The sequence below is a fragment of the Grammomys surdaster genome, unplaced genomic scaffold (assembly GCF_004785775.1).
Source record: "Grammomys surdaster isolate TR1022 unplaced genomic scaffold, NIH_TR_1.0 170, whole genome shotgun sequence".
Lineage (NCBI taxonomy): Eukaryota > Metazoa > Chordata > Mammalia > Rodentia > Muridae > Grammomys > Grammomys surdaster.
In genome coordinates, this window is record NW_021604618.1 from 6,676,899 (window position 1) to 6,701,560 (window position 24,662).

A 24,662-nucleotide genomic window follows, 5' to 3' on the forward strand; every position below is an offset into this window, starting at 1 on the left:
CTGTGTGGTATAGACATGTCATGTCTTACTCTCCTTTCATCTACTGTGGGCATTTTGGATACTTCCACCCTTTGGCAGTTATGAATAACACTGCTATGGGACCAGTGTACAAACATCTGCTCAAGTCCTGACTTGTATGAAATCCTTTTGGATACATATCTAGATGTGAGATTGCTGATTATTACAGCAATTCTATGTTTTGACATTTTATTTAATTTTTATGAGTCCAGGTTCCTTTTGTATATGGTATTTGGACTAGAAGTGATATTGCAATGCACCCTGTGGGGAGTCTCAGGCACTCTTGCTAGACTGCTCTGTCTAATTAGGTCAAGGACCTAGAAGGCAGCACCATAAAACCAAGAGTATGTTACTCACTCACTGGGCTCTCTGACGCCTACCTCTCCTCTCCTCCCAGGTGACAGATTGCCAGAGCAGGAGAAAATAATTCCAGAACAGGCAGCAATATGGTTTAAAACTGTTTTGCTATAGATATGTGTCTGACTGTGACACTTATCCCACCCCCAGCCCACCTCCTCCTTTCTCTGCTGGAAGAGCTAAAGCAGGCACACCGGAGTTTGTTAACCCTTCTGCATCCAGCTTCAGCAACTCCTTCAAAGTGTTTGATGCTTCAACAGCCCTGCCTCCGAACAGCAACTTAGCCAGGAAGCTGCCAGTCACTTGATGACATCAATTGTTCCATAACTGACAGACACTGAAAAGTCTCATTATCACCAATAACAAGAACGCCTCATCCATATCACACCTGTCAAGGCAGTCAAGTTGGGTCACCTATGTATGTATGTGCCAGCAGAAGTTGGCTTTTGCCTTACAGACAAGGAGACTCCTGCACACTGCTGATTTGGCTTCCTATTCAGCCTAGTCTTCAGGGGGATGTTACAGAAGATCAGAAAGAACAACTCTTCAGAGACTGAGTTCATTCTTCTGATGTTATTTTGAACCTGTTGCTGATCTTAACAGAGACGAGCTGTTCAGAGAAAAGTGCTAACTTAGGGGACCACAAGCCAATGGTAGAAAGTTAGCAAAGAGTCCTCTGACCTGTGCAATGGCAGCTGTTCAGTGGTCACTTGGCAAAATCACTTTCAAGATGCTTAGGCAGAGCTTTCTAGGAAAATCACTTTTGGCTGCAGAACTGGGAGGCTTTTTAAAGGCAGAAGTCACTGAGGGTGATGTAGATATTCCAAGGTTTGGCAGCAAATGGGCTGGGGTTTGTCTCGATACTAATAAATATGCAATAGGGAAGCAAATTATTTAATCTTGTTGTGACTGGCTTTCCATGTGGCCTTATCTAGATTTGTATACCACAGTGATGCATATATTATTCAAAATAGTCAAGATATAGAGCCAGTGTAGAGATCCATTAATGGATGGGTAGATCCAAAAATCTGGCACATATACACCAATTTATTTATCTGGGTTTGGTGGCTTACATTTGTAAATTTAACACTTTGAGTCTGAGGCAGGAGTATCAGGAGTTTGGGAGCATGAAGTCATTTGGATCTACAAAGTGAGACCCTCCACATACCATATTTAGATATTGATTTATGTTACACAATATACACTCTATAATTATTAGCTATTAGTGTTCTATGCTACTTTCATTTTTTAAACTATTAGGTGAGATATATCAGAGTGTATGTACAGAATAAAAATGTACACTCAATTAGAACACATCTGTGTTGAATTTTCCTGAGAACAACTGGCGGTGTCATTTCTGTCAAGGTATTTGAGTCTGATACCACCTCCCACATGCTGGAAGCCAGCAGCCTTTCCTAATCTGAGTCTGCCTATCAGCAGAGTGTCATGATTAAGTGAGTCACCTCTGGAGTCAATTACCAGGGTTCAAATTACAGCACTTCAACTTCCATGTTTTAGTCTATGAAGAGTTTCTTATTTTCTTTCTCCTTCTGTTTCCTATAGTATAAAATAGGGGCAAAACTTGTATCTGCCACTTAGGTCTTCCTATCGTGGTACTTGGCAGGATGCCATCTCTGTAAGCTAGGTCAGACATTTTTACTACTCCTTCTTGCCTGTATGTACACCTGCTGTAGGCAGAGGTAGAGAGGAAGTGCCCGATTCCAGACAGAGCCCAATGGCTCAGCTCAGAGCTGACTCTGTGTGTGTCCTCAGGTCTGCATTCAGGAGTCCTTACAACAACATCACACACATGGGAGTGCTTGCACCATGGACACTGGCAAACGGTACCACTCAAGTGCTCTCATCTTGACCTACGCAATGCCAGTTACTGAACATTCCCCCAGCATACTGCTGGGTACAAAAGAGTCCACGAAGTCACCATACCTGCTTTTCCATAGCTCCCCTGAGAAATGAGAGTGGGGCTCTGGACAGGTCAAAGCCCAACAAACCATTAAACATATGGGGAGAAGATCTTCCGTTCTTGGCTCTGTAACTGCAGTGACAAAGAACAAACATATTAGACAAAATATCCACTATTATGGGAACATTCATTCATTCATTTAGTCAATAACGTCTCAATAGGTACGTCAGACTGGCTTTAAACTCATAATTCTCCTGTCTCAGCTTCTCGAGTACAGAAATTTTAGGTGTTTACAACTATCCCTTTATCACTATCCATGCTTGCTCTATCTATCATCTATCTATCATCTATCTATCTATCTATCTATCTATCTATCTATCTATCTATCTATCATCTATCTATCTATCATCTATCTATCTATCATCTATCTATCTATCTATCTATCTATCTACCATCTATCTATCATCTATCTATCATCTATCTATCTATCTATCTATCATCTATCTATCTATCTACCATCTATCTATCTATCTATCTATCTATCATCTATCTATCATCTATCATCTATCTATCTATCATCTATCTATCTATCTATCTATCTATCATCTATCTATCTATCTATCATCTATCTATCATCTATCTATCTATCTATCTATCATCTATCATCTATCTACCTATCTATCTATCATCTATCTATCTATCTATCTATCTATCTATCTATCTATCTCTGCCACTACCTCCTTCTCCTCCTCCTCCTTGTCCTTCTCCTTGTTCTCCTCCTCTTTCTCCTTCTCCTCCTTCTCCTCCTCCTCCTCCTCCTCCTCCTTCTCCTTCTCCTCCTCCTCCTCCTCCTCCTCCTCCTCCTCCTCCTCCTCCTCCTTCTTCTTCTTCTTCTTCTCCTTCTTCTAGGTCTTCTTATGTAGCCCAAGTTGGCCTCAAACTATGACAATCCTCTTGCTTCAGAATTACAAGTTGGGTCACAAGTATGACTCATTATGTTAAACTTTGTCCCTCCTGCTTAAAATATACATTTATTTACTGTGTGTGTGCTTGTGCATTTATACACATGAATGTGCTCTGTGGTGGTCAGAGGACAACTTGAAGGAGTCTACTCTGTGGCTCCTGGAAATTGGATTTGGATCACCAGTCTTGGTGGTAAGTCTTTACTTGCAGAACCAGGTAACTGTAGCAGCAAAATCAAGCACTGGCAAATGTGAAGGAATATGGAAATTCAATAGCAGGAAATGGAACAATCACACACTTAGAAGAAAGTTTGTGGCAAGCCTTAGGCAGCCACACAAACTTCTAATAGTAGGGACCCTCTTGCACTGACAACTGTCTCATAGCTCAGACACAGTCGTCGGAAGAGGCAGTGTGACTGATGGAATTTAGTCCATGTTCTTCTTGGAGCAACAAGACTCAGGACTCAGCAGAGTCACAGCTGGATACTCCCAGGCAATCTGCAGATCTGGAAGAAATGTGCGTTGGTGGCCACAACTGTGGCAACTGTTCACCTCTAACTTCTTAGTTTACATGGTGGAAAATGTTTGGTGATTCCTTTCTGTAAATAGTCACTAAGTCTCCTGTGCATAGCCTTTCACAGAAGGCAGCCGTTATACGAAAAACTTCATAGCTACCAGACTGCAGTAAAGAATGACCTCCAGGGAAGATGCCAAGCTTATAAGGTGAATGCTCTTAGTTTCCTGAATTCATGATGCCCTTTGCAGAGGCACCTCTGTGAGGCGTTCCCTAGGGAAAGCCTTAAGAACTTAATCGGGCCCTTTCAACTCCAATTTCTCTCACTCCAGCCCAGGGTGATTAATGCACTGATGGCTTTGATGACAACTCCTCGAAATCCCCAGGGATCTATAATCTTGGGATGATGTCCTAGGACGATTTGTTTCCTCTCAGGTCCCTGCCCATTTCTGCAGGCATCAACTAAACACCAGGGAGGGTCTTTTGTAAATCTCTCCGGAGCACTGCTGGGCCTCCCAAGGCCTTTGCTCCTCTGAGTTGCTTTTCCCTTTCACTCCTCATTGTTTACGTGGTGGCTGCAGAAACCTTCACTGGCTTTTCTCTTTCGGGGAGAAATCTACCAAGAAAATGGTACTGGGAAGAATAAGTAGTACCATCTTCTCCCCCGACTGAGAGACATTCATATGTCTGATTTTGGTGACAGAAGGGAAGAGGACAATGGGGTAAGCATCTCATGAGCAGCAATGCACAGCCAACAATAGCACAGGGTTGATGCATTGAAATAAAATTATTATTACAAAGAATATTTTGTTGTGCAACTACCTATGAATCTTCCTGTTCTTAGTCTCCTGCGTTGTATTATAAAGTCAACTTCCAGTGTTTCTTGAGCTTTTCCTATGAGCTAGGCACTGTTCTAAGTGTTGTGCATGTGTTGGCTTGTATGTTAGTTACTCTTCTTGATGCTGTGATCAAATATAAAACAAAAGCAACTTATAGAAGGAAAGGTTCATTTTGGCTCATGATCTGAGGGTACAGACCATCATGAAGAGGAGTCATAGCAGTAGGAATGAAAGGCAGCTGGTCCCATTGCATCAGTGGTCAGGAAGGAGAGAAAGAGAGAGAGAGAGAGAGAGAGAGAGAGAGAGAGAGAGAGAGAGAGAGAGAGAGAGAGAGAGAGAGAAGGTATTTAAAATACACCTCTGCTCACCTATTCCTTTGTTCAGCACAGGGCTCCAGCCCATGGAATAGAGTCATCCACATTCAGGGTGGGACTTCTCTGCTCTGTTAAACCTTTCTAGAAACACTCTCATAGACACAAGCAGGAGTTTATTTCCATGGTTAGTTTTCTGTCGATTTAGCAATTATCATCAACCATCACAACTTATTAAAGGTAGTTTTGTTGCTATTCCTATTTCCACACAAAGATGTTGAGCACCAGAGAACATGGGAGAATTTAGCTACAGTCACAGGTCTAACAAAAGGAAGGTGGGGTGGGGCTTGATACCAAAGAACTTTCCTCTAGAACTCAGCCCTTTCTCACTATGCTTCAGGGTATCCTGAACAGACAAGGATCATGATGTCATCATATCCTGCCCTCTGTGCCTGTCACTCAAGGGTGCCTGCTTTCTTTATAGCTTCATGTTCTATGGTTCCCCTTTTGGTCCCCACATTGGCCTTCTTTTGTGTCCTAGCAGCAGGTGCCTTCTCCCAAGCTCTCAGATGAGTTATTTCTGATTGAAAAGCTCTCCCCTCCCATTTTCCCCTCCATGTCAGATGACTTTTGCTCATTGCTCTGGTCTTTGTTTAAATTCCACATCCTTCAACCTCCAATGTGAGGTTGTCCCCTATTAGCACTCTTACAGGGTCATGTATTTTCCTGTCATTCCATTTATTACAGTAATGATTTGCTTAATGTCTGTCACCTCTACCATATTCTACACTTCCATAGATTAGGAACTATGTCTTTCTAGTTAACTCACTTATCTCCACCACCTAACACAGTGTCTGGCCCAAGGCGAGCGAATGGGAGATACTTGGGACATGGATAGATACACTCATTGTGTTTTTTTCTCAATAAATGAGGACTTTGGATAAAGGACAGGATTTAGGATGACAGCATCACTGCTCCACAGATCTGTACTATCAAGTCTGATCGGCAGGGGATACTGTTCAATTTGTTAAAGGAGAAACTAGAGCTTATTTTTTATGCTAGTGTAGGGGGGCTATCCAAGAGAATCCTCAGAGTGTTAGTTAGCCTGTTAGGTTTTCCATCATTGGACAGTGTAGGAGAGCTGCTCAGGAAAGGGACTTGCAATACTGGGCAAAGTGGAGAAGGCACTTTGTGATTTGGGGCTGCAGACATTTGTTAAGTGAACTGGAAGTATTTCAACAATGTCACAGCCAAAATGGCTATATTGGTATTTGCAGAACATACCTGGGCCATAAGTATCCTTTGAAAAGAACCCCACAGGATTTTACACTGAGCACCAACTCCTGAGTTGCTAGTCAGAATCAAAAAGTTTTACAGCACTAGTCATGTGTACAGGATCATAGTGTGTGGAAAGGCACAAACTTTATGTGGAGCTGGCTATTGAGTATGACATTACAGAGAGACTTTGGATGAATCCCAATTACACAGATGGAGAAAGAGAGGGCCACACAGCAACATTTTTTTTTACTTTTATTAGCTCAATGTCTTGTGAAGTCAAAGATGCTTTACCTCCTCTTTCATTAGCATTTTTTGATTTTGCTAATAGGTCACCAGAGAGGGGCTCACATAATGATGAACCCAAATGTTCTGCCCCTGGAAATGGACGGTCAAGATTCAATATTCGAGGTCGATGCCTTTGTTTTCTTTGAGAGGTTGGCAGAGTGCTGTCTCCAAAGTCATGAGGCCAAAGATCAAGAGCTGGGTTTTGCCTCTTTGGGAGCTGTGGCAGAAGCAGGAAGCTGACTGTAAAGAGAGCTCATCTTCCCTGGAGGTACTTGACCTTCCTTTAATCCTAGCTATAGCCCACCCAAGGCAAGAGCTTGTCCCTCTGCAGCGAGGCCTTATTTGGTGCACTCCGTTGCTAGCTGCAGGTCAGGCTCAGGCCTCTGTGCACCTGAGAGGCAGAGGCTGCACCGTGAGCAGCCCAACCACGTGGACCCATTTTTCCCCTTGGGTTCCACTTTTACCTTTTCTTTTTTTCTTTACCTCATTTTCCTGGCTTATATCTTAGACTTGCTAGTGACAAACAGAGCAGAATTTGTTATTGACTCTCAGGTCACTTGTTTCATGGATTACTTTAGGTCAAATCCTATTAAAGTAAATGTCTCTGCGGTGGGGAAATCTCTGAATAACCAAATAGGGCATCTAATCCTCAAGTAAGGACCAGCCTATGGCAAGCAGCATTTGATAACAGGGTTTAGAAGGTACCCAGGTGGACTTTGTTTCTGGCAATAAGACAAATGACATGACCTAAAAACCTTCCCTCTGTAAAACACCTATAAATGTTTTATAAAATATAACAAACATCTTTTTAAATGCAGAGCTCGACTCGTAAAAATGTAGGGAAATCCCTAGGGCCTCCAAACAAAACGAGAACCCAAGGCATAGTGATAGATGTGAAGTGAAAATGGGTCTGTCTCATGTCTGTGTGTGTGTATGTGTGTGTGTTCACGCAAGCATGCCTGATCTTAGTAAGAAGATTGGATTTACTGTGCCCCAGCTAGAGGGAATGTGGGACTTGTCCGAGACCCTTCAAAGCCAAGACCCTCAGAGGAGAGAGCTAACATCGTACAAAAGGAGACTGCTGGCTGCTTGTCTTACCCAGACTCTGGCTCAGAAAGATTAGTCTTCCCACCCCACCCCTCATGACACCCTGCCCTCCCCCCCCCACTATAACTTCTCTTTCCTCATTATTTAGATCTCTTTTACCTGCTAGGACTTCAACAACCAGGCAAAATATTTAAAAGACCCAATTCTGGTTTCAACTCTGGGGATCCTGACCCAAGAAATGAAAAAAAGAGGGTCACAGATTAAGATCTCCCTGAGCATGAGTTTGTGACCCCAAATTACAAAACACTGAGCCTCTAAACATCAGAATATGTTATTTAGGAGAACCAAGGGGAGTGCCCCACTAACTTTGCATTTCGGAAATATAATTTTCAATATAACTATATCCTAAATTTTGCATGCAACATATGTATATTAAAAATTGATTCACTAAATACTTAAAATTTAAAGCTGATTCTGTGTCCTGTGTTTTATGTGGCAACTCTAAAAATCAGCAAGATTAGACCACCCCAGAACCTCAGATGCTGGAACAATCTGAACGACCCAGAGCGTTAAAGAAAGTCTGGAAAACCAAAGAAAAGAAAACACTGACTGGGAAGTCCTGAGAGAAAAAACAAAAACTGAATAAAGCTTCTGGAAATAACAGAGCAATGCCTTTGAGTTGAACCGGTTGAATCTAAACTTCAGGGATGGACTACACAGTAACTTTGATCAAGAGATAGATCTTCACACCCAGTAGGTGCCACAGAAAAGTAGAGACGAAGAAGCTGTGAAATCATTTGGTCCATTGAGGATGGAGAGACAACTTAATATATGCCCAGTAATATTTTCAGAGGGAGGTAATGGGGTAAGAAAGAAAAAAATAATAATCGAGGAAACAATGGCTCAGAATTTGTTTAGACTAAGGAAAGAAAATCACAAAGAGAAATTTTTAGATTTGAAAAAAACACATATTTTTTTAATCAAAACAACAACAACAACAAAAACCCAAAAGCGACAGCCCATATCTTGTAAGATATCATAATGGAATGAAAGGACAACAAAGACAAGGAGGAGGCCCGGATATGAACACAGCTTTAAAAGCCTGGTTGTAAAGTGAGGGAGACAAAGGGGAGGAGAAATAGCATTTGGCACTAGAAAGACTTGTCTTTAAGACATAGCCCCACCTCATCCAGCCACAGGGGCACTTGACTTACGTCTGAACTTTCCTTTCCAATCTGTAAAAGAAATATCCACTCATTGCTAATCCTCAGAGCTTTCCAGGATGTGTAACAAAGCCTTGTTTGTTAATATGCAGTCAGCAAAAAAATAGCTATTAATATTATTGACAGACCTAATTTCCCCCTGATATTAATTCCTACCATGCCCTTCCTATGCACCCAACATCGGGAAGATTAATATTTAGATGTATAACACGTTTCAGACAATAAATTAAATCTACAGGAAAAACATTAAACCACCAATTTAGGGCTCCCTGAACCTCCCAAGAGAAGCAGCAGAGGCTACACCTTCTAGTAGTCTGTACCCCAGAACAACCACAAATTGTTTTGGGGGAACTACCATGATAATTTCCATATTGTACTCTCCCTGCCAAAGTTGTCCTAAATTCCAAAAAGTTAAACAAAGCCAAATTGTCAAGGTTCCTGACTTCTGCGTGGGTCAGCTTAAGAAGTCACAATACAAGGTCCCACTGCAATTTTCTCCACTGTGATTTATTTATCACATCTAATTTCTGTTAGATAATTTTCCATTTCCATTCTAGATTTCAAGCTCCACAAAGGGAGATCCATTATCTGCTTCATCATTGAACCCACAGGGCTTAGCTAATGGCCCCAGACTAGAAGGCTTAAAAGTTACTGGCTTCACAGGTAGAGAAATGAGACTCCAGGAATAGTTTTCACTCCACATGTGTGGCTGACATACATAACGATGTTTTTCTAGAGCTGAAAGGGATGCTAGAGATGCGTTTCCAGAGGGAACTAAGGAGATCCTTAATTTGACTCAACTTCCTGGGCTATTATGGTGTGAAAATGAGATTCGAACATAGTGCAGCCTGTTCCCAAAGTAATGCCTCACTTTTATCATGTTGCCTCCTTGAAGAAAACAGTGGCCATGGATGTAAAGAAAAGTAGAGCAAATATCAGGTGACTCCACACAGGGAGATATATCTAGAACAGGTAGTTTTATACAGACAGAGAAGCAATAGGAACCCAGAGGAGAAGAGGGATGTGGAATTACTGCTTTATGGTTTAATTTTATTATTTTTTGGAGACTAGTGGGAAAATTCTAGAACTAGTGGTATGGTCACAGAAGTTTGTGAGTATGCACAATTCTATAAAGAATACAATTAAGCATGCAATTTTATGTCGCACATACATATTTACAACTTAAAAGAGAAAAAAAAACCTCATGGCTGTGGTCAATCTCTTAATCTTACTTTTCCAGGCAATTTGTCGAATGGGACAAAGTCTTTAATTGACAGTAAACAAAAAGTCATCACCAGGGAGTTATAGACAGCAAGCAGAGACAGCTGTGGAATATAGAGCTGTTGGCTTAAAAATGACAGGTTTCTATTCTAACCCATAATTCCTCAGCAGAGTAAAATCTGTGAGCTGGTACTGAAAAAACGACAGCTCCATAAGCTACTTAACTTTTCTAAAAAGGAAATAGCATAACTATTAAACCATAAAAGATACCATACAGCACCCAAGAAAGGGGAAAAAAAGAGATAATTTTTGTGGTTGTTTTTTCAATGAACAAATAGTTCTCTATTCTCTTACAGATAAAAAATAATAAAGTGCTATTAAGAAAAAAATTCAAAAATGCCAAGAAGACATATCTAAAACAGAAATAAAGTTGAAAAGATAAATAAAATAAGCATTCCTTTGCTATATTTGGTGGAGTCCTGCAGAGAAAAAAATTCCAGCTAGGCAGCATTGAGACATAGTTTATTAATGCAGTTTCCCCCACAGCAGGACATAGAAAGAAAAACTGGTAAAACAGTCGCATTAAAAAATTATGACTCTTACATCTGATCTTTATGAATACATAGAAAAGAAACTGTCCTCCTGAGCCATCCTTGGGCTTTGTGCAGGTAGAGATGCAAAGAATTATTGTTTTTGGTTTTTGTTTTAATTCACAGTGTTATTTACTCACACATGCTTAGAGCAGACTGAAAGTTACCTTCTGCATTTGGAAATGTTTATGAAAAGACCTTGTGGAAGATGTTGACTGGTTGGTTCGGTCAACTACATTTTGAATGAAGCCCTATTGTCTTCTTTTCAGTCTACAAAATTGAGATCTGTTTGTATTCCCTTTGGGGGGGGGGGAAGGCAGTGGGTTATAAACTGGTTGTAAATGGAATTTCCCTAGAGTTTGTGCTCCCTGAGAGGGAGCACAGTGAGGAGCTAAGCCAATGTTTTGCGTTATACCTCTCTGATCAGTTAGGAAACTGACTTAGAGGGCTGCAGTTAATATTTGGAAGTAGAGAGACAAGATGGAGCGCAACTGAATAAAGCATCAAAGATGTGTCACATGTACTGTTTAATGAGACTTTTGTTTCATTGGTATGTGTGTGTGTACACTCATGTGCATGTGTCCATCTGTCTGTCTGTCTGCCCTAGGTCACAATGTAAAGTATGTCATCCTGTGATTCTGGAAGCCTCATCAAGCATCTTCTTCCATGTAGGACTGGAGTCAGAGAGCGGGGACTTTCACAAGGAAAGCCAGAAGGAGCCTGGATCTTTTGACTCCCAGAATTTTTTCCATTAAATTCTATCCGTCAAAATACGCTTAGAGGTGATTTGTTTCTATAATCTAGAGTCATGTAGGACACAAATTCTGGTGTCGTGTTTGTGAAGATTTTCCTTGGTTGGGTTAAGAGGGAAGATCCACCTTAAGTGTGGGCTGGGGTTCAGGACTAGTTATAAGGGAGAAAGGACTCTGATACCAGATACATATCTCTCTGCTGCCTGACTGCCTGTGCAATGGGGCCAGCTGTCTTACACTCCTGCTGCTGACTTCTTTTCCATGACACACTGCCATCTAAGACTCTGGGTCGAAATAAACCCTCCCTCCCTTAAGTTGCCTTTGGTAACAGAGTTTTTATGTTCCCTCAGCAGTTGATGTGCTTCTAGGAGCAATTCTGGTGCTTCTGGAGCCACTGGGGGCTTTCCCTCCCCCTTCTCTTTCATTCCTTTTGCCTTTTGGGATTGATTGTTGTATGGAGTGAAGCAGTACATGGAGGGGCAAAGTAGCACCCAAGGTCAGATAATCCACATGACTCATAAATAGCTTCTGGTATCTGAGGAGCCTGCAAAATTCCACAGCTCATTGCTCCCTGAAACTGACAGGCCACATGAAAAATAGTACAGTCTCCCTGTAGGAGAGGGAGGTACCTATGCTGACTGTACCACAGAGGGCATCTTCAAAAATAGATGCTATAGTGTGGCGACCATGAGCTCTAGGTATCTCTTACCAGAGTCATGCACACCTCTAGCCTGTAGAAAGTGTTCTTACAACCACAATGAAAAGACTGGGTCATTTGAGGAGCATCCCTGGTATTCAAAGTGTCTCAGGTTTTGACTTAGCCAAGGAATGATAGGCCACTTTAATAAATCCTCGTTGTGGTTCCTGAGTGCCAGGTACTCTTCTGAGAATCTCGTCAATATGTACTCATTTAGCCCACACTGTCAGCCTCTGGGTTTCAGAGGTCTTTCCTAGCTACAGTTGTAGTTAGAAGGCTGAGAAGTGTCGAGATGTGCTAAAATCATTTGTTTTTCTTTCTGATTTGAAGACAGGAGGGTGAGCATACTTAATAGAGTTTAGAACTATGTCACCGACCGAGTGAATTAATCAACAGTCAAACCCAAGGAGAAAGGTCAACTGCCTACTTTCTCTTGGCAGGAGAAACTGGGAAGAAGATTGTTCTTGCAAAGATTCATCACATTTTGATGCTTTCCAGAAGTGGTGATGGATTTGCAATGAGCCATCTCTCTCTCTCTCTCTCTCCCTCTCTCTCTCTCTCTCTCTCTTTTTTTAAATCTCTCTCATGTATTTCAGTCCAGCTGCCTTGGTACACGGGATGTGCTGGTTTCTGAAAACATCCACTTAAAACCATGTGGAGATCAAACCTGTGCCCTTGGCTGACTGAATCAATGTTTTCCACAGTGCTAGAAGAGGGTCCTCAACAAACACTTTGGTGAGTTAATTTATCACTACATGTCAAGACTGATCTTGACCTTAGAAACAGCTAGATTTGGCTTTGATAAAGAGCCTAAGTAGAAGTTTCCTGGAGCATAAGGAGAAAAAATTTTTTTTTTTCTTAAAGAGAAATGTGAATTAAGGAACTTTTTTTTTTTTGCATGCTTCTTATGTGTATGTTTTATATGTTAACATTTAAATCCCACAGTATACTGATTGAATCTCCATTTCACAGATGAGGGAACTAAGTTAAATGATGTGCTGAAGGCAAGTATGTAAGGGACAGAATTCAGATTAGAGTCCCTGCAGAACCCATTACTTTTTTCCAAGTCATCCCCAGTTCAAAAAATGAATTGTCCCAAGGAGCATTCAATGACCATAGCACGAACTTAATGGATCTTTCCATGCCCCAGACTACTGACTAACCACAAGGAATAGCAACAGTTAAAGTCCTTTGTCTATAATTATGCCTTGGTTCCCTTAACAACGCTACCTTGTAATTAAACCGATTTCGCCAACGGGCAGATATGCCTCACTAGAGAATCTGAGAAGAGCCCTTCACATTATGCTCTGTTTCCTGTTCACGTTACCCATGGTCAAGTCTGGGCTTGGAGTTGAAGCAGAGAAAGAATGTCTAGAATGCTGTTGGCCCAGAACTTGTACATGTCCAAGGAAGCTCTAACAGGGCAGGGTGAAGCTCCTGTGCAGTCGGTGAAAGTCCTAACTTATTTCTACTCATTCTTCTCCTCAATGAAATGTGCTGAGGGGAAAAAAAATGCCAGTGGCCTAATATCTACCCTCCTCTTCGAGCAGCCTCCATTAACTTCCACAGCAAAGCTCACAGTTATTAATCATCAGAAATGAAAAATGTCTCTTTTTCAAAAGTGTAATTATCAGAGGTCTCACCGTGTCTAGAAAGAAGATGTATTTGCCATTATCAGCACATTCTGTTTTTAGTCTCTGAAAAAATTTGGCCTACACCACAGTTTATGCACTGTATTTCTCTTAATGCTAGAATCGGGTTCTGGAAACATAAGGATAGCATTAAATAGTTAAATTACATACTATGTTACAGTGCTGAGTGAGAAGGGGAACCCACAGAGACTTAATATTTTCCTGTGTCTATAAAACTCTAGGTTTGCAAATGCAAGGCAAATAAAAAGCCATTAGGACTGTAACAAAGAGTTTCTTGGATTAAAGATCATTAAATGAAAAGGTAACGGGCAAGGTCACTTGGGTCCAGACACCACTCCAAATTTTCTAAAATTTAAGTCTCCCAAAGTCCACAATCCGAATGTCATGTACTAAAGTACCCTTTCTTGTCCCAGTGGCTGTCTTGAGAGGACATGCAGTTACTAACTAACCCCCATAGAAGCCCAACCTCCACAGAGCACCAGAGGAGTCCAGATGTTGGAGATTATGATCTCTTGAATGCAGTGGAATGTATGCCAGAGATTAAAAGGCAGAATTAATTTATAACACCCTCTACCTGTTTGCAATCTGTGCTGAGCTTATTATCTGCACACACTGCGTTGCACGGCAATTACAATGTTGGAAACAGGCCGCAGCACGTGACCACTGCCGTTAAGTTTAAAAGGGGGCATTTGTCATGATTTAGTCTGCACATCTGGTTCTATCATATTTACCACATGATTAATATAGGAACATATTACAGTGAAATCCTTTCATATCAGTTTTATTTGCTAGGAAATGGAGCACCCTTCTTTCATCTCTTCCTGTTCCCTCTCTCCCTTTCTAGATTGAACTCAAATTTCTAGTCCTAAAGTCCATTTGAGGGAAGACAGGGAATCTGCTTTTGCCTTTGTTCAGCTCCCCAGCCCCAACCACAGAGGGGGTGGATCTGCATCCTTTGTTTTACAAAGCACACCCACTAGCCAGAGAAAGCGGGCAAACCTTATTCCAAAAGGAGATGAGATCAGAACCCTCAATCAAATCAAACCTCATAAATTAAATTCTAAATTTTAAACTCCCTTTTATTGAAATATAAGTTTGTTTAGTCTATTTACACCACAATTTATGCACATATATACATAGAAGGCAAATTCTGTCAAATAAAAAAAGTTTTCTTACTAAAAAATTAAAATTAAAAAAAAGTAAAGTGCATGAAACTGATTTTTTTTTCCTTCTGGTGAACATCATCGTTGTCAATTTTGGTCAATTGGGAGACGCAGGAAGAAATTCATTATTGACTCTGCTTACAACTAGTCCCGAATTCATAGCCTTCAGGCCAAAATGACAGGAGTTCAGGAATGGGTCAGACAAACTGTCATGGTCTGTAGGGCTCCCAGGGGCGGGGAAGTCTTGCTCTCTTTGTCCTATCCAGAGCTGTCCCTCAGCTTGGAACAGTTATCTCACCATCGCGCACTGGAACAAAGGAGAACACAGGAAGAGGGCTCCACCAGCCCTTGTCACAGCCTGCTCTGGGGCCACTGGCGCTGTGTTTACTAGGAAATAGAGGAATTAGTTCAAACGGAAGTTTTCCTTTTTGGGAAGGGGTGGGGGAAGCGACAAGAATGGACTGCATCTCCCAAAGAGACTGCCATTCGGGGGCCAAACCCCAGCAGCCAGTTTCTTCGGATCCAATCTCCACACAAGCACAGACTTCTTTTTATAAGCTAGGTGGAGGGAATGTTACACTTCTTGCCTGGGTGAGTTTGCCCTTCCAGAACTTGGAAAGGAAACAGCCTGGCAAGAAAAGAAAGGGGCAAGTGGGTAACACACAAGTTTTTAGACAGCTTGGCGATCAGATCACTGGGTGGGCGTTGGCCGGTTGGTCGTAGCCCGTGGCAGAGAAGACAGCCCTAACCACCATCATTCATACCCCAGTCCCTCTCTTCCTCGGAGTGTTATTAAGTCCCCGGGCCGGCGGCCGTACTTGGCCTTGCAGTGCAAAATGTGTTTGGCGAGGAAGTCAAGGCGGCGCTGTAGCAGCTGAGCGTGGGGGTCTGCGAGCTCCGCCAGCTCTGGGAAACGCGGTTCGTGGCGACTGTAGAGGCGCAGCAGCCGGGCCGCCGCGTCCTGACCCCGGTGCAGCTCCAAGACGCGCCTAGCAGTCCGCTCTCGGAATACACACACCGACTGTAGCAGCGGTTCGTTATACTTGTCCCACATGCCGGCTACCCGGTAGCCGTGCACCAAGCCCGCCTCATTGTCCAGAAAGACCAACGCCCCTCCTGGTCCTCGGTGCAGATTGCTCGTAGCGCGGTGCATAACGCGTGGGTCCCACTGTAAGCTGAAGAGGTTGCTCACAAGCCGGTCGAAGTTGGCCGTCAGGTAATCGAAGAGGATCAGATCCGTCCATTGTACCAGGTCCACCAGCTCTGCCTGGCTGAGGTTGGTCAGCTCGCCCCCGGCGTCGCGTAGGGGCCGCAGACGGCCGTCCTCTGATCGCCAGGGCTCGGGCACCACCACGTCGGTGAGGTTAGGCAGCCAGCGCGTCAGGCTCACCACGCTGCCCTCGGTCCAGTGCGCGGTGCGCAGCTCCTCCTGCACCTGCACCCACTGCGCGCCCCGAGCCTCCACCCGAGCCAGTGCCAGCGGCGGCACGTGGCGCTGGAGGCCCAGCAGGCGCGCAAGGTAGTAGGACAGGGCCTCGCCCTGTATCTGCTCTGGGTTGATGCCATAGCGTACACAAGCCCGGGTGCCGTCGGCAAAGCGGGCTAGGCGGTTGGAACTACGTCCACAGCCCCCGCGATCCAGAGCCACCACCCGAGCACCCCGTGCCACCTCCAGCCAAGCTGCTGCTTGGGCTTCGGAAAAGCCCCGGGGCACCTGCTCTTCCAGGCCGCGGCTCCAGAAGACGCCCCCTTGCACCGCCGTGCGCTCCGCTGGCCGGGACAGTCCGGAGGGCACGTGCCGCCCGCGATCGTCCGGGTGCCTCCCAGGCGGGTTATCCGCGCCGGCCGCCAGGGTGAGCAGCGCCCGGAAAGTTTTCAGGGAGCCGCCGCGGGCGTCCCACACTAGGGGCGGGGGCAGAGGGAATCGCGGCTCCGGCTCGGGGCCACCACTCTGGATCTGATGCCGAGGGAGTCGATCTTCGGGTGGCCAGGAGGCTGGCAGCTCGGTCCGTGGTGGCAGGAGCCCTCCCCACAGCATCAGCAGCGAGCCCAAAGCCAGCAGCCAGAGCCCCGCGGCGGCGGCGGCGGCGCCCCGCATCTTCCGCCCCATGCTCCTGCCGGCGCGCCGGTGCCACCGCCGCCGCTTCAAGCCAAGCCCGGGCGCCCGGGTGCGGGCAGCGAGGCGGGCCCGGCTGCTGGCTGGCTCCGGGGCTTCGGGTGCCGGAGCCCCATCGCGGCCGCGGAGCGCTGCGGGGCTCTGGCCAGCGCTGTGCCTTGGCGCTGGGAACTCGCCTAGCCGTGGCTTCCCAGCTGCTTTTGTATTTCGCTGTGAGACCCTCTGGCGGGCGCGATTCACAGGCGCCCGGACCACGTGGGAGCGAGGGGGACCCCCCTCCCCCTCCTCTGCCGCCTCTCCCCGCCCCCCACTCCCCCGCCCCTTCCCTTCCTCTTCCCCTTAAAGCGGCAACCGATCTTTCCTGGAGCGAGAGGTGGCCTCACGCTCTGTCCCGGACTTCGGGGCGGGGAGGAAGCTGGACTGGCGGCGTCCGTGCGGGGGCGTCGGAGCGGGGGCGGGGGCAGAGACCAAATCTAGGGCTTGAAGGTAGCGGCGTGTCCGGTGCTCTTGTGGGAGTGGGATGATCCCCTAGTATCCTCGTTTGGACTGTGTCTGAACTGAAGACTTCAGACACACTCCCCCCCCCCCCCCCCCCCCCCCCCGCAGTACAGGCAAGAGTCAGGGTGGGTCCTTTTGCAACCTAACTTGGTGTGATTCACGCTGGCTTATGTAAATTCCCGGGAATGTCTCGAGCCCTAGAGGATGTGACTCCAACGGAGAGAGAGGAACCATCTGTAGCCAATGACTTTGAACCCTAACCCCTTTCCAGAGCAAGCTCCCCAGTATGGAGAGTATTGCAGGCTTGAGAGCAACGTGGTTAGCTCTGTGACTGTTCTCAGGGATTCTGGGAATTAAACCTTGCTGTTCAAGTTGGACGTCCAAGTCAGGTCTCCTGGTCGCATGCCACCTGGCTTTCCCTTTTAAAAGAAAGTTCAATATATAGAGATAGGAATATATAGATATAAACATTTATTGCCAACATTCTCAACTTGTTTTTAAGTTGTCATTTAGTCAGTCACTTTATTCCCAGTTATAATTTTCACCCAAACAAAGGAAAATAAACAATTGGTTTACTAGTTTAGTGTAAAGGAGAAAGGACTCGTGGGAAGTAGGGCAGTGAAGAAAAACCAAACCAACACACTATAAAAACCAATGCATCTTCGTCCAGACTTTCTTGGATTTAATTTACCAGAAAATCACTTGGAAACAAACTGGCTCTTTTCTTTCACTTCTTGTATTCCATATCCCAAATCGGAGATTCTTAGTCGTAAAATCGGGGCTTTGAGGGGTCAGTCGTCCTGAGAGCCAGAGCTGGCACTGCCAGGGAACTGTCCCAGAACCTGTGCCTGCTAGGCAGGTTCTCTGCCGGCTGTTCTTCGAGCCCTACAGTCAGAGTTTAAAACCGGTTCCTTTCACATTGTGGTTTTTTTCCTCTTCTTTTATTCCTCTACTCAGAACACATGAGAGGTTTCAGCTGTGCTACATCTGCCTGTACTGTGTATATTTATTCTGGAGTTATAGGGTAGACAATGTAATGTTTGTGACAGAGTAGAAACATTAACCCTCCAAAACATGGCTGACCCAGCCCTGACCCAAGACATACACCTTCGTGGGTTTCTTTCTCACTGGTGCGGTGTGTACTGCCTGAAGTGTGGGGTCTTTCTTGAATGTGTCCCCAACCACGGGGCTTTTTATAGCTCTTATCTGATAAAAGGATTACAGTGCCTTCCATATGGATCCAGTACAATATATTAATTCATTAAAAAGTATTTTTTTCTTGCTTTGTACAAGCTCCCCCTGGTATTTCCCTTGAGAGCAGGGTCTGTCTCTTATCATTTTTTTTCATTTACCAGCTAATATAGTATATTACATGAAATAAGTACTGAACTAATTGAATTTTATTTTTGTCTTTTGATGTAACTTTTGGGTGTGTGTGAACATTTCCCCCTGCATTGGGTTCAGTGTGGGCAAACTGTAAGCAAGATCTCCACCTTGTGGGCATAATCAGAATATCCTCTAACTAGAGAACTACATTTTATAGTGGTGATTAAGTTAAACTCACTTGAAATACTAAATGCCACCGTGGGCCAAATTATGTCCTGAGGGCAACGGGGCAATTCAAAGTGCTTGGTGGCTCCGTGGTTTTGGCTTTTAGCAGAATCTGTGAATGTGTAGCTCCCAGTGATCCCTCATGGATCACTGCACGGGGAGTTCTCTAGCCCATTGTTTAAGAGTGGCCAGAGGGTACAAAGCCTGGCACTGAGTGAGTATTCAGCAACAATTCGATGATCCATCTGGAATGAGATGAAACTCTTCAAGTAGCATCATCAAGTTTGTTTGTTTGTTTAAATATATCACTGCTACAGGATACAAAGAAACTTTTCTCTCAAGTTCTTAAAAGGGAAAAAAATATTGCTGAGGCCTCTGCATAATGAATGTGAGGGAAACGAGATTATTAGTCTGGGAAAGTTGACTTTAAAACCAGCCACCCCAAATTCCAGACTCTCACAGTCATGCTAAGGGTACTGATGAAAGGGAAGCGTGAAGAACCAGGCTCAGATCTCAGATCTCAGATCATGAGTGGACTTTACGTTTGAGCCCCAGGACTTGACTTAGCCCCAGGCCTGAGTATGCTCTATACCAGGATGAGATGTATGAATAAAAGCTTCAATAGTCAAAATGCAAAATTGCAGAAAAACAGAGGAATAAGCTAGAGAAAGCAAGCACACACAAACACACCCTGCAGAGTGGTATGCCATTCGATTTATGGTGACATTTGATTATTTTAGACAGTGTTTATAGAACCTGCCTCTGCTTTCCTGTTAGCTGATTGCCCTCCTAGTTCCTTAGGTTTGAAACCTGAAGACAGCAGGTACCCTTGCTTTCTCTGAGGCTCTGAGGCAGGGAAACACCATCTCTTTTGACCTTTGGCAATTGCTTAGGGATGAGGTACCACTCACTTATCCCCAAATAAGAACTTTCTCTTTTAAGAGTTTCTTAATACTCCTTAAGCTTAGACCTCCAATATATTCAAAATCGCCTGCAGTCCTGTGTGAACAATGATCAGGCTCACAGAACTGCACTTTCTGGGCAACATAGAAAAAGTAGGGTGAGTGCGCGGAGCCAAGAATGAGGCTTGAAGTTGGAAGACTTTCTGAGTCTGGCTTTCCATTTTCTGACTTGTTCCTTGGGCTAATTTCTATCTTCCATGCATTTCAATTTCTCAACTTGAGAAATGAGGATAATAAATCGCACCAAACTTACAGGTTGTTATGCAACTCAGGTGAAATATTAATGGTAACCATAACAACAGCATTAGCAGGCACTTACTTCTGGGCGTGGTGTGGGACTCAGCCCAGTATGGGCTTTATTAATCCATGTAGCCCTCCAAGCAAATATTATCATTATTCTCATTGTAGAGATGGCAAAACAGAAGCATAGCCAGAAAGTTGCTGGCCTGCTGTCACATAGCTGCCAAGTGACAAAGTTGAGGCTCTGGTAACTTTTGTGTATTATAAATGGTGGCGGCAATGTCAAATATAAAAATGGTTGCATTAAGTCAAAGATTCAACTCAAATTAAGTTTCTTTGAAGCATGCTTTGGGGTTCCCACTGAGTGAAATGGTGAAGGCTCTCTCTCTGTAGTCCTGACCTCCGTGTGCAGCTCAAAATCTTTCTCCTTCAGTCGCGTCTTCTTTTTTTTTGGTGGCCACGATGGCAGATATCTACCATGTGCCTGGCTCCAGTGAACCTCCAGGCAGCTTCAGGCAACCCACTCATTGCAGCCTCTCCACCTGGCCTCCTTCATTCTGATTTGTGCTGTTTTTTCTACTGAGTTACATACTCCTCTCAAAGATACAGATGCCCAAGTGCACTTTTTATTTTATTTTATTTTTTATGTTTCTACAAAAAGCAAGAGAAAATGTGGTGGTGCACACAAGTTGATCCCTCCTTCCTGGAGGTGGGAGCAGGACTGTAAGTTTGAGGCCAGCCTGGGTTACATGGTGAGACCCTGTCCTAATAATAAAGTAAGATACTCCACAATAAACAGAAGAGAGGGAAACGAGGACACTTGAAGCTTACTATGATTCCAAAGTGATTCTATGACTCTGATATTGGCCGTGTGCAACTGATGACCTAGTGCAACTTTCTAACTCGAGGCTACAATTCCATTGTTCGTGTTTGTTACGGGTTGGGTGGCTGTGCTCCCTCCAGGTCTATGTATTGAATTCTCAACCCTAATGCCATTGTATTAGCTGCAGGGCCCTCTGCAAGGTGATTGGATCATGCAAGTCATGATCCCCTCATGAATGGGATTAATTTCTTCGTAAAAAGACCCCACATCTAGTACTCTTTTAGTCATATAAAGACCCAGGCAAAAAATTGCTGGGTATGAACCTGTAGGAGTGCCTTAAAAGACACAAACTCTCATGTACCTTGCTCTCAGAAGGTGATAAATATGGTTGGCTTTTTGAGCTACATAGGCTGTGACACTCTGTTGTAACAGCTCAAATTAAGACAGTCTTTATTCTCCATTTTCTTTCCCAGGAGGGCACAGTACCTTTCTGTCTGGGGGTTGCTCTCCCTTTCTTGGTTTTGCTATATGACCATGGTGTGTGTCTTTCAAGGACCACTTAGCTGTGGCTGGAGAGATATCTCAGTCGATGAAAGTCACATATGAGGCAGGTATCTGTATATGTCTGTAAAGTTAGTGTTGTGGCATGGAGACTGGCAGGTTTGGGCCTCACTGACCACCCAGCCTAGCCAACATGACAAACTCCAGGATAAATGAGAGAACTTGTCTGGAAAATAAAGTGGAGGAGGATAGAAGACAGCAACCTGTGCTTCCTACACACACACACACACACACACACACACACACACACACACACACACATTGCTTAGTCAAGCTCATTCTCATCTGTGTGGCTGTCATAGGCAGTCCTTATCCAGAAGGATTGTCTCCCAAGCTCTCCAGTGGAGGACTGAGGCCTTGCTATTTAGTATTGAATCCTCTGCTTCCCTTTACTTCCATGTATGCTTGGCTGGATTGTCACAGTTTACCTATTTTTATGCTCAGCATTTACTCATTTACTCATGAGTTTGGGATTGTCATTAAGAAAGAGTAGCATACATCTGTGATGGTTAATTTGGTAACAGAAGGATTGTGTCAGGTGGGCAGCATATGGGTAACCTGGGCTAAAGGATAACTCATATATAGAGCAGAAGATTTCGTATAGCTCACCACCATAATGTTCTGTCTAACTGTAGGGTCTGCCATCAATGGGGTCAAAGATGATTGATAGAACCCTTTGAAACTGTGAGCTAAAAGAACTTAAGCCTCACCCACTCAAATGGTTCCCTCAGATAATTCGGTCACAGCCCTGGAAAAGTAATTGATTCAGACGGCATGATTCAGATGTGGCTGGGAGGCCTCCAAGTGAGACAGGCATCCTGTAGGGGAGAGGTGACACAAGTCCACACCTTTTAGCAGAGGATAAAGATGGAAGAAACCAGAGTTCCTGGTTTCCATTTGCCTCAGTTCATTGGCACATGACCACTCTTCCCTGGACTTCCCTGGGAATTCACTTTGAATTGGAATTGTTTGCAAGTTGGAGTTTCTCTAGGCTGTGCCCTTACAGGAGAGCATGTGAACTGGAGAGGAGGACAGACATGGAAGCACCTTAATCACAGATGGATGGCTGGGAGCACAGCCAGGCTGCCTTGTATGCAATAGCTGTCTCACTTAAGGAAAATCGCCTTCCCTCTCTGGGCTTGTTAACTCATCCGAGAAGAGAAGATAACAGTTCGATGTTTTATTACCGTGTAGATGAGATGTGCCTTCCACATTTAGTAATTGCTCAATAAATTTTTATTGCCTGCTATCACAATGTTGGGTCTTTATTTAGAAAGAACATTGGAGCACAGAACAGGGAGCAACTGATCCTGCCAGGGAAGTCCGGGAAGGCTTCCCTAAGGAGGCAGATGATAAGATGGGACAGTGTTGGAGGGCGTGTTAGGACTTACAGGACAGCAGGTGAGCACAGCAGTCAGGTACCACGAGTTCATCACCATACCTTTCAGACACTCCATTTCTTCATCCTTGAAAGCATTTGGGTGAGTGAATTTGTTTAATTCTCTTGTGAAGCAAGTGTTAGGCCCTTCCCTAGCCAGAGAGGCATGGATGAGAACTTCCCCACCCCTTCACTAACACTCCTCTACTGTCCCAACCCATCTTGAAGAATTTACTTAACAAACATTTTCTGCTAGAAACGTGACTGCCCGCAGCTTTGTTGATTTTGGTTCTTGTGGCTGCCTAGAGCTTTACCCAGCATGCAATTAGTGATTCTGCACCTCTCCAGCATCCCCAGGCCCATGTCTCATCAGTCACATAGACGCTGAAGCTTAATTAAGCCTGTAAAGCTTTCTGATTTCCTCCAATGAAAGGTGGCCCATGAGTACCAGGTTTTATTTTGGTGGCTCCTGCCAAGTGTTATTATAAATAGGACTTAGTGCGATGTGGCTGAGCTCTTAGGGTGATAATGTGTCAAGACCAATCGAGGCTTTGGAGAGCAGAGATATTATCATAATGGTTCCATCATCTGCGGTGGGTGTTAATGGAAGTGGACGTGAACGGGAAAAGAAGTACTGCAGGCAGCAGAGCCGGGACGGAGGCAACTGCACAAGTGAAATATCGCAGCTCCTGGGATCTCCATCATAATCATTAACTCTATTAGCCTCCGAGCTATTCTTCTGCCATCTCTCCTAGATCGGGCTTGGCTCAAATAAAAAATGGATGCTTTAACTTCAAATGAAAATATATTCCTTTGCTGCTTTTTAAAATCCATTTATGTTAAAATGATGGCCAGCAGGTAGTAATTTATAACTGGGGGCTCACTGCAGTGCAGGCGATGAGTCCTGAGCAACTCCAGTGGGAGAGTAAGGGACTCTGGACACAAGAAAGGATGGTGCCTCCAGACTGCAAGGCTGCTGGCAGGGAGAGGGAAGGATGCTGTTGGCAGGGAGATGGGAGGGTACACAAGAACCTGAGGATTCTTGCCTGGAGGAAGGGATAGTAAACACAGAGGGGCTTCCTGTTTCCACAAAGAGATGGGTCCAGTTCCCTCTGTGATGCAGCCATAGTTTAGAACGTACCAGCTTCCTCAGCTCTAGACTTTGGCTGAAAACCATTTTGTGCCTCCTGTGGTAATATCAGTGATAGTGACACTGGTATGAACTGGTTGCCACCTGCAGTTTCTCTGTACCCAAAGTCCTATCTGGGCTGGAGGAAGCCAAAGACTTTCTCCCACTCTGTAGCATATCTAGAACTTTGTCTCTCAAGCTTGTCTCCTTAGGTCTCCTTTCTGCTTCTAATACAGGTTTCTTTTTTCTTTGTTTTATTTTAAATGATCTATTTATTTTACTTTATGTATATTGGTGCTTTGCCTGCAAGTATGCCTGCCTACATATATGAAGGAGTTGGACCCCTAGAACTGGAGTTACAGACAGTTATGAGTTGCCATGTGGGTACTGGGAATTGAATCAGGGTCCTCTGGAAGAGCAGCCAGTGTTCTTAACTGCCAAGCTATCTCATTCTGTTTTATTTAGTTTTAAAATCATGTACCCACGTTCTGTCTCCCTCGAAACAAGGAGTTGGATCTCTTGTTCACTAAGTAGGTCTCAGGGATTGAACTCGGGGCATCAGGCTTATTGGCAA

The 24,662-nt window shown here is 44.4% G+C and overlaps 1 protein-coding gene across 1 annotated transcript; it reads right to left on the reverse strand.

Moving 5' to 3' along the window:
• Positions 1 to 14,720: 14,720 nt before the first annotated feature.
• On the reverse strand, positions 14,721 to 17,138 carry Fjx1 (four-jointed box kinase 1). The gene has a single exon (XM_028767127.1). The coding sequence runs from the start codon at positions 16,938 to 16,940 to the stop codon at positions 15,585 to 15,587; it is 1,356 nt and encodes a 451-aa protein (XP_028622960.1). The 5' UTR covers positions 16,941 to 17,138; the 3' UTR covers positions 14,721 to 15,584.
• Between the last annotated feature and the right edge of the window lie 7,524 nt (positions 17,139 to 24,662).